This window comes from Dendropsophus ebraccatus, chromosome 4 (genome assembly GCF_027789765.1).
Source record: "Dendropsophus ebraccatus isolate aDenEbr1 chromosome 4, aDenEbr1.pat, whole genome shotgun sequence".
Classification (NCBI taxonomy): domain Eukaryota; kingdom Metazoa; phylum Chordata; class Amphibia; order Anura; family Hylidae; genus Dendropsophus; species Dendropsophus ebraccatus.
This window is the reverse complement of record NC_091457.1, coordinates 43,423,757-43,434,953: the sequence shown is the minus strand read 5'-3', so window position 1 is coordinate 43,434,953 and position 11,197 is coordinate 43,423,757. Positions and strand designations below refer to the sequence as shown.

General features: G+C 43.5%; 1 protein-coding gene across 1 annotated transcript; it reads left to right on the top strand.

Annotated features, from left to right (window-relative positions):
- Nucleotides 1-9,908: 9,908 nt before the first annotated feature.
- On the top strand, nt 9,909-10,949 carry LRRC10B (leucine rich repeat containing 10B). Its single transcript, XM_069967877.1, has one exon. It carries the CDS (start codon nt 9,909-9,911, stop codon nt 10,947-10,949), a length of 1,041 nt encoding a protein of 346 aa, XP_069823978.1.
- Nucleotides 10,950-11,197: the final 248 nt, after the last annotated feature.

Below are 11,197 nucleotides of genomic sequence, written 5' to 3'. Positions count from 1 at the left end.
GTTTAGGGTTTTTTTTTGTCTTTGTAAATATATTCTTTTGCAGGTCTTGGCAATGTTTGCTTGATGCCTTGAGTGAAGTCTCTGCAAATGGGCAGTACAAGGGTTAGGTAGGATAGAGACCCACCTAGGGTGCCATAGGGTGCCTATCTACCTGGTCCAGCAGGTGGGGTGTTGCTGGTATTAGCTTGCACTGGGAATCATGGGCACTTGCCCTAGCAAGTCATTTACCTACTGGGGAATATAATTGTCTTTGCACAGGTCAAGTACCTACTGGGGGTCTTTTGACATCTATTTACTTATAGGAGATACCTGGGGGGAGGGAAGCAGCTATCTACTGGTGGACAAATACCTACATGGGGCACCAGCCAACTTCTGGGGGTACCTGGCTAACTGAAAGAAGGTAACTACCTATTGGCAGAAAAATATCTTCATAGGGCAGCTATGTACTGTTGGGCATCTCCCTACCAAGAGGGAAGCAATTGCATACTGGGGGGTTTCATAAAGAGAAAACCAGACATGGCCACACAGCCACATGCTATACATTGATCCATTGCTTTTCAGCACCATCTATGCAAACATCAGCGGTTAGTTTACCTTTACATCAAAGTGGCATAGCATTGGGTGGGGACCACCATGACCACAACACAAGCGCCCATGCAGGGAGCGACCCAGTGGTCTAGCAACACCACTGTCGCCAGAATAAGCCCCCTGGCTGTGGTCTGCCCACCCCACAGACACAGCATCCCAGCAGTATTGTGAGCTCACCTTATGCTCCCAGCCAGCAGACTGAGGGGAGACATGTACTGACCCTTATACAGACTTAGGCTGGGTTCACACTACGTATATTTCAGTCAGTATTATGGTCCTCATATTGCAACCAAAACTAGGAGTGGATTAAAAACACAGAAAGGATCTGTTCACACAATGTTGAAATTGAGTGGATGGCCGCCATATAACAGTAAATAACTGCCATTATTTCAATATAACAGCCGTTGTTTTAAAATAACAGCAAATATTTGCCATTAAATGGCGGCCATCCACTTAATTTCACCATTGTGTGAACAGATCCTTTCTGTGTTTTTAATCCACTCCTGGTTTTGGTTGCAATATGAGGACCACAATACTGACTGAAATATATGTAGTGTGAACCCAGCCTTGATGTAGGAGGAATGCTGGAACCAAGAAAGAAAACAGAATAGAAAAATAAGAGTACAGAATATACAAAGAGAAAAACAGACATTGCAGCATATCCACATTCTATACACAGATCCCATGCTTCTCAGCAAGACTGACATCAGGAGTTAGTACATTTTGATGAAAGTGTGTAAGCCCATGAGCCACTTTACAGTTCCTAATTTGCCTGGGTCCCTATCCTAAATGGTGTAGTGCGGGGCGGCAACCACCACAACACCAGCGCCCATGGAGGGAGTGACCTAGTGGTCCAGCAACACCACTGCTGCCAGACCAAGCCCCCTGGCTTTGGGCCACACCACCACAGACACCACCTTGCACCAGCTTTTGTACATATACCTACTGGGTGCACATATCTACCCAATGGGGGAGGTCCTATCTTCCTACTGGGGACACCTAACTGCTGGGGTACATATCTACCTACCAGGGTGTGGGCTACCTACTGGCAGAGGCATCTAATACTGGGGGCATATATCTTTTGTGGCATATATCTACTGTATCTACTGGGGGCCTATATTAACTAGGTTACATATCTACCTGCTGAAGGTGCCTATCTACCTACTAAAAAGGCAAATACTTTCCAAGAGGGGAATTACTACTATGTGGGGCACTTTTGGTGGAAATAGGATGAAGATGATATTGGAAAAAGTGCAGAAGTTTGTGGCTACACGTCATGGAAGGGAGTAGTAATGGTGGCCTGGGCCAGTTGTAGAAAAAAAAGGAAACCGAACGCCTGCAGTCAGAGAAAATCCCCCCTGTGAATCACTGGATGTAACGATATATAGTCATTTATACAGTATGTGGAGTCTGTGTATTTACTGCTATATGGTCACTGTATAGGGTAATTTTGTGCAGTAACAGTATGGAGATAATATTGAGACACTTTGTTGTTATACTGTGTGGTTATGCTCTGGTACTACTATTTGTTCTATATAGCTATCATGGATAGTGATGGTGCTTGTTCCAGTAAAAAGTGATCTTTTATCAGATTGTTCTACCTGGGCGGGGCTTCAGGACCACAGCACCACTTAGCCCCACCCACATCGCCACCGTAGGGCCCAGCCTCTCTGACATCATCAGCACATAGGCCCCACCCCCTCAGCAGCCATTAGTATGAGCCAACCTAGAGGGGGTAGGGCCTAGACCTTTAAGCCGGCCCATTCCAAAGGCTGTTGAGGGAGCAGGGCCTAGACAACGATGACATCACAGAGAAGAAGCCCCCCCAAGGTGGCACAATCAGTCAGTCATAGTATGTAACTCCAATATACAACCTCAGTAGAAGAACACTCTATATTATGTTTCGGCAAATTTTACTCATAAGCCTGATTTTGGAAGATTATATAATATACTAAAATTAGCAAAATTAACGAATAAAGAAAACAAATCTATCTCTTTATAGATCTATGGCTTCACAGATATTGTATAACACAATTTCTGCTTAGAATACCATTAAGCTTTCCCATGTGACCACCATATCCCCCCACAGAGAGGATGCCACTAAGTCACCAACCTCTCAGCTGACTCTTCGTTACCATAATCACAGCTACTCCACAAAACCAGGTCTGTGTTATGCAGTCAATGAGACGCACATAATGTGGGGGGAAAATCAATTGATTTGGTTCTTATTTTACTATATCTAGGAAAGTTGTTATACAATACATTGACTGTCTTAGTGGGACCACTTGTACTTGTTCTGTGACGGCTAAGGAATGAAAGTACCGGGGCTAAATGTGATTGGATTGGGCTAATGTTTTTATAGAATTTCCAAGGTCACTAGATGCTCTTTACACGAAAACTGAATGGTTGCGTAATTGTTTAGAGTTGTTTATAGAGCATATTTTAGCATACTTTAAAATAAAGAGTCATTGGTACCTTGGTTTAAGAGTAACTTGGATTGAGAGCGCTTTGCAAGAAGAGCTCCTATATATATATATATAGTTAATAGAGATGTGGGAAACTACAGTACCTCAAATTACTCGCATTTGACTCCCGGTGACTGGACTGGATTATATTATGTTTTTGCCCCTTGTCCATAGTCATATGCACATGCACAGATCTTTAATAATAATATTAATGGTATAATTGTCATCCATTAGCGGAAACCAATGCCATCTTTAGCCCTATCAATATACCTTATAGGATTTTTCATTTCAAGCCTGGCCTGTAGTAAACAAACGTGATTGTTCTAATAGTTTATTCATTGATAATAATGTCCTAACCAGATTTAGTAAAGGATTCCATGGCAAACTGGGTGTTTTGTTATTTACAAGCTATAATCACAGCCGCCAGGCATTTGATAGGGAGCTCCGGCTCTCATGGTGTATAGCATTTAGACAGGTCACAGATTTATTGAACTGGCAACAAAATAGCTGCAAGCGAGGCCTCGAAATGTTTTAGTGCAAATCAATATCCCTTTCCAGAAGTAAGAGCAATCGAAATTATATAGCAGTATAAATGCAGCTATTTTACACTTCGTAAATATCTTTTATTGTTAAGTGAGCCATGCTTTAATCTAATTGTATTAAGCTAATTATATTAAGTGATGCTGTTTACTGATCTTAAACACATACTTACCATCACATCAATCCTAAATCGTAGACGTTTTACACATCCGGGAAAGAGTCCAAAGAGTTCTTTTTGTTAGACAAATTAGTGTAAACCCGACCCTTTTTGTGACCCGATTTGTGAGAGTCGTCCACAAGTATAAAGCTTTCGTATACTATACAACTACTGTGTCTCCCATGTAATAGCCTTGTGGTCCTGTTTTTTAAGCCCCCCTTTATACTTCTACATTCATTTAGATATTTCTGGATAATATTAAAAATAGCTAGACAACATGTGATATCTGATGTCTGGAAACTACTGCACCTAAGGGTCCATTTACACAGAAAGATTATCTGACAGATTATCTGCCAAAGATTTGAAGCCAAAGCCAGGAATGGATTTAAAAAGAGGAGAAATCTCAGGCTTTCCTTTATGACCTGATTTCTGTTTATAGTCTGTTCCTGGCTTTGGCTTGAAATCTTTGGCAGATAATCTGTCAGATAATCTTTCTGTGTAAATGGACCCTAATGCTGGGTTTACACAAAACGATAATTGGCCTGATCGTACGATTGCCGGAGTAACGATTTTTTTTCATAACGATCAGCGTTTAGACGGTACGATATATCGTACGGAAAAATCGTTTTGCGATCGTTTTGCGACCGCGCGCCCGCAGCCCGGCCCGACCCCCCCCCCCGCCAATCCAATCGCTCCCCCCCCCGCGCCGCCGCCGCTCCAATCGCCCCCGCCGCCCCGGCGACGAGCATACTTTACCTGCTCCGCATAGCAGGTCTTCAAAATCCCCGGCTCCCCACTTCAGCGCATTCATTGGCTGAAGAAATGAGCCAGGAATTTCAAACTGCTCCTCTTCAGCCAATCAGTGCTCCTCTTCAGCAGAAGAGGAGCCTTTTGAAATTCCCGATTCCCCTCTTCAGCCAATCAATGCACGGCAGCACTGATTGGCTGAAGAGGAGCCGTTTGAAATTCCCGGCTCTCCTCTACAGCCAATCAATGCACGGCAGCACTGATTGGCTGAAGAGGGGAGCCGGGAATTTCAAACAGCTCCTCTTCAGCCAATCAGTGCTGCCGTGCATTGATTGGCTTAAGAGGGGAGTCGGGAATTTCAAACGGCTCCTCTTCAGCCAATCAGTGCCGTTCGAATTCAATCGTTATTGTGCAAATTTAAACGATAATCGTTCCGTGTAAACCCAGCATAATGCTACGTTTACACGGAACGATTATCGGGCGAATTTTCGCGATAACGATCGAATTCGAACGATAATGGTACGTGTAAACGCGGCAAACAATCGATAAATCGTTCATTTTGATCTTTTAACATGTTCTTAAATCGTCATTCGTCGTTCGCAAAAAATTCGCCGATCGTTCCGTGTAAACAGTCGTTCACTGATTGTACCTATGTGTGAGATAGGCTTAAGCGATCGCAAAATGATCGCAAAACAAATTTTCTGTACAATATATCGTTCCATCTAAACGCTGATCGTTATAAAAAAAAAATTGTTACTTCGAAATCGTTAATCGTACGAATTGGCAAAGATGGTATTAGGTTTTGACACACAGGACAAGATGGCCCGGTGTTTAATTCCCCATTAATGTCTTTTCCATCACCTTCTGGCTAAATCTTACCCACTTGGATGCTGGCAATGCACTTTATCTATAGAAAAATATTTGTAACCTGACATTTATTGGGACCAATCGTTATCATCAGGGTTGTTTAACTGGTGCACTGATTTACCAATAAACAATTTGACATACACAAGTTTATATGTATAATCTATGCAGGTTCTATAGCACTGATGCATGGTACATTTTCTATCTGTAGGTAATGCCATTAAAACTTTCATTGAGCTGAGGGATCATTGAGCGATCATTGAGATGATCGCCTCCTAAATCCATGTACCAGGCCACTCATACCCAATTGCCATGACTGGCCCCCTTGACAGACCAATGTCTGCATATAAATGTCCAGGAGATCCCACAGGCTTCTATAGTTCATGCTTCATATGAAATTTATTTACACCAAATGAAGAGTAACCACAAGTTCCACGGAACGTTCTCAGCTGTGGGTGGAATTGTTCTTCGAAAAGCCCACACATATAGAGCTTTTGTGAATTCCAACCCAAACAACTTGTCACTAACAGTGTTTTCCAGGAATTAAATCTCTATTTAACCTGATAGACTTGATGTCTGAATAACTAATTACTATATTGTAATAATTTAATCCACCTACACATTTAGTTATACAATAGTTTACAAGTATTTGGCAATAAAAATGAACAATCTTGGATGATCACATTTTCAACAGTTTTTATTTAAAGGGAACCAATCACCGGAAAAACGCATATAGAGCTTTTGAAATGTGCTGTTAGAGCACACAGCACACTTGCCACACGTGTTTCCATAGCCTCCGTGCCTTCCCCGTGTAAGCCGCAAAGTAACTTTATAAAACTGGCGCCCTGTATGCTAATTACCTGAGGTAGTCACCTGGGCGGTGTTCGGCTGGCAGGTAGTCACGGTCCCCTGGGCGTTCTTCCGCTGTAATCACGCCCCTCTGGGCGTGATTCAAATGGCAGAGTGGCTGTGGCGTCACTCGGGAGCGCGCCGTGCCCAACGTCGGCGCGCTTACGTACTGATGCCGGACGCCGCCGCACATGCGCAGTGCAGCCGCTTCCATTCCGGCGGTACTGCGCCTGTGCAGAATAGCCTCGAATAGCCTGTTAGCCGGAGTTCGAGGCTATTCTGCACAGGCGCAGTCCAACCGGAATGGAAGCGGCTGCACTGCGCATGTGCGGCGGCGTCCGGCATCAGTACATAAGCGCGCCGACGTAAGCCCGCCGAGTAATGCCACAGCCACTCTGCCATTTGAATCACGCCCAGAGGGGCGTGATTACAGCGGAAGAACGCCCAGGGGACCGTGACTACCTGCTAGCCGAACACCGCCCAGGTGACTACCTCAGGTAATTAGCATACAGGGCGCCAGTTTTATAAAGTTACTTTGCGGCTTACACGGGGAAGGCACGGAGGCTATGAAAACACGTGTGGCAAGTGTGCTGTGTGCTCTAACAGCACATTTCAAAAGCTCTATATGCTTTTTTCCAGTGATTGGTTCCCTTTAACCTATTGTCCAAAGAATATGTAGCAAATCTGCAATGATATTATAATTTTATTTCTATAAAAAATAAACACAGCAGTTCGAACGCATTAAATTGGTAATGTATACCATATTTTCTAGCATATAAGACGATTTTTTAACCCCGAAAAATCTTCTTAGAACTTAGAGGTTCTCTTATATGCCGGGTATGGTCACCCCATACAGTGGGGGAACTCAAAAATAGCCGCATCCCCACAGTATGGGGCGACCACTATAAAAAAACAAACAGTTAACTCACCTATGACCTGTTCTGGCAGCCTCCTGGCAGTGTCTCCTGTCCTTTTCCTGGCGCAGGCTTCGGGAACTTGCGGCACCTCTGTCATTCTCCCAAAGCTCTCTCAGCAGCTGAGCGTCTCTTAGCTTCTCCGATAAGACACTTGGTAGCCCGAGAGAGCTTTGGGGATCTCCGATGCAGGCAGGAGACGTGCACCTGCCAGAACGGGTCACAGGTGAGTTAACTATTTGTTTGTTTTTTTCTTTAGCTGCAGTTAACATTTTCCGGTGTATAAGGCAAACCCCAGACAATCAGGTTGACTTTTTGCCCTTTTTCCTGAAGACTCAGGTGGGCATAATCTTCATTTCTAATAGGGGTGTTATCTGCGCCTTGTTATTTATAGTTCGGACAATTTCGGATGTAACAATAGCTTTTTTTTAAATTGGGAAAAGGTTATTGATTAGTTTTTTTTATGGGGTATTTTTAAACTTTTCTTTTTAAATATTTTCGACGTCTAATGTAAATGGCGAGTTAAAGGTGATATCCGGAGAGCAGAAAGGGTCCTACCTTGTCTGCTCTCCCACACCCCATTTTCTCCCTCTGTCCATCTTTGCTGATACTTCCGCAGATAAGAGCGGGGTGGGAGCATGTTGCGGTCAGTGATCAATAGCTATAAAGCGAAGGAGAGCTGACAGTCCACAACCGTTAATACCAATCAGGAATTGTCTGAACCACGGTAACCCCTCTGCTTTAACCTTGTACAGTATACACCCTTGCAATAGGGACACTGCAGTTGGTTTATGCGTCATAGACTGAGGGACCATATGCTTCCATACAAGAAAATGGTATTTCCGCCACTATATCTGGATTGAATGTTGCATTACTATATTGTACAATACGACATGGAGAGAAGGGAGCGGCTGCACATGCACGTGGTACACGGGGCAATATGGTTTGATCAAATTATATACCAACATCCTGGCGCTGGTTTTTAAAATAGTCCTAGTGGCATTAGTATCAGCCATAGGTGGAATGTGCAGCCACTCCTTTCTCGCCATGTCGTATTTTATAGTTCTCCCTTTTCTGAGCAGCTGGCACTCCCCTTCATAGGACCCACATGACCCAAATTGTCAGGATATACCTGTGCTCACCTGTCAGTACCTTATGTCTTTCCAATTCTGTCTGCAGCAGCAGTGGTGAGTGCAATACCATATTCATACTTGTGTTGTTTGGGGCAGCCTTCCCCGCCGGTGGTGCCGGCTGGGTTTTGGTGGGGCATTTTGGGTTTGGTCGTGTGACATTGGGGTTGCAGGGCCATTCCATGGCCTCCCTTCCCTGCATGTGCACGCTTTGCAGGGTTGGCGTCGCTGACCGACACAGTGTGGAGTTAGCGTAGGGACCCGTGTGAACCAGGAGACCTGCATGTGGTACATGGGGCAATATGGTTTGATCAAATTATATACCAACATCCTGGCGCTGGTTTTTAAAATAGTCCTAGTGGCATTAGTATCAGCCATAGGTGGAATGTGCAGCCGCTCCTTTCTCTCCATGTCGTATTTTATAGTTCTCCCTTTTCTGAGCAGCTGGCACTCCCCTTCATAAGACCCACATGACCCAAATTGTCAGGATATACCTGTGCTCACCTGTCAGTACCTTATGTCTTTCCCATTCTGTCTGCAGCAGCAGTGGTGAGTGCAATACCATATTCATACTTGTGTTGTTTGGGGGTGGGATGTGCAGTCACTCCTTTCTCTCCATGTCGTATTTTACTATATTGCACATTATTGCACCACACGGTGTATGTACTTGTTGCACTGTAATTAAAAAGACACCATTTTTTGCATGAAGTTTTCATCTACCACAGTCCTTTATTACAGGGATCAATAGCTGCCCAATGTCACTGATTTCTCTGCATAAACACTTTTAGTTTAATTCTACAAAAAAAAACTAAACATTTCCTTTATTTTTGACCTAAATATTGTTTTTTGTACAGCCGAAGTAAAGGTAAAAATTTAGCTGGTTTCTTCTGGAACTTTATCTTCACTCTGCATACCTAGCTCAAACTCCCACAATGCATTGCCCCCTAGTAACTGAATGCAAATAAAAATTCTGAATTTATTTTTCTACAATTACAAAAGCAGCACACAACAAGTAAAGCTGATCATTATATCTTTTAATTTATAAACATTTAAACTGAAAGATTCTAAATTTGCTATGCAAAAGTGGAATATTCACACAGCACTATCTGTGTGTGTCTCTATAAAGCAGACAACAGGGCAAGGTATCAATAGCATTATAATATGATAAAAAAATTATATTAAAATAAAAACATGAAATAAAATAATAAATGGCAAGTAGGTCTCGGGACCCTTTACAGATTTTGCATTGACCGCAGGGTAACTTCTGATTGATAAAATTTGCATTATGCCACCTATATCCTGGGTTAGCATTGCTTCTGAGAAATATGTGAAATTTTGATGAAGTGTTTGGTTCTTGAAGTACACATGATCGGTTCTTACCGTTCTGTTGTAATAGGAGCCGCCTGAGTGCTAGCCATGAATATTTAACATTGACATATAAAGTTTCCTCAAAACATACACAGGAACTGAGAGTGACCAGGAGTTGCGCAGATCACACATGGCAGCCAGCTCGGCAATGTGTTCCCAGTGGTAGCGTAATACAATTATTTGTTGCCACTTGTAAATTGTTGATCCATATGAAAGGCTTACAAATTGTATTTCGAGCTACAGTCTACAATCTGCCAAGCATATCGTGTTTCCCACTGCCATCCAGATGGGAGGATGTGGGTCAGTGCCGACGGTGGCAGGAGAAGGTGTAGATGAGCCTTTACCAGAAGATACAGAGGAACAACTAAGCTCAGGAGATGGCACCTTGGAGTTTAGTGGACGCAAAATGACACGACTTCCTACTTCAATATGCACACTTGCTGAGGAACTCTATAAATTGTATCTAAGTGGCACCATGGTAAGTGAGATACCTGATGACCTATATCAACTCCACAACCTACGCACCTTGGCACTTGATGCCAACAAATTGCCTGAGTTGCCAGAGGCTGTGTGTTCTCTACCCCATTTGGGTCGTCTTTATTTAGGGGCAAACCGACTTCAGGGTCTCCCCCCCTCTTTTGCACGTCTCCAGACTTTGCGCACTCTGTGGATAGAACGTAACTTTTTGCACCACTTTCCAAGGGTATTACTGAACATGCCTGCCCTGCGGTGTCTGCAAATGGGAGACAATCGGCTGAAAGGTCTTCCGGGAGATATTGCGACCGGTATGCCAGGTCTCAGAGGTCTCTGGCTCTATGGAAATAGACTAGAGCATGTACCGAAGGTTCTTTTACGTTTACATGGACTAGAGATCCTGGATCTGGATAAGAACAAGATTGCTGTATTTCCAGACATGAGTGGCATGAAGGGACTTCGGCTTCTTTCTTATGACCACAACCCTGTCAATGCACCACCTAAGGTAGGGGAGACTGTTACACTGGTTGGGGAGGGTGCCCAGGAGTTTATGGAAGAACGGGAGGAGCGCAGAAAACAGATTGAGGAAGAGGAGATGGAGGAGCGAGAAAGAGAGCAACAAGAGAAAGAGGCACAAAAGGAGGAGGAGATGGCAGAAGAAGAGGGTGAAGGGGAGCAAGAGGAAGAATATGAGGAGGAGGCGGAAGAGCAGGGAAACCATCATGCTGACCATTACACTGGAGATCAGGAAGAAGACTATTATCTAGATGAAGAAGGGTATTATGTGGAAGAAGAAGAGGAGGGGTATTACCCTAGTGAAGGAGAAAACTACTATGTACGAGGAATTTATTGACTAGCATAGAAGTCCTAAAAGTTATGTTTGTACCAGGTGTTCAAGAAGATTTTCCATTCATAAAACTGTGATAAAGAATTGTCCTAAGATATGTGTTATCTTAAAGATGTCTAAACCTTAACCAACGTAAAATGAAAAAGGTGTAGGGAAACCTTTTTTTCTGACCCTATCCTGTCCATATAAATGCATGGCTTGCCACCAGTGAGAGCTCAGATACAGCACTTAAAGGGTATTCCCAACTGAACTAA

Excerpts from the sequence above, each read along its gene's own strand:
- LRRC10B (XM_069967877.1), top strand. The coding sequence starts at position 9,909 with ATGGGAGGATGTGGGTCAGTGCCGACGGTGGCAGGAGAAGGTGTAGAT.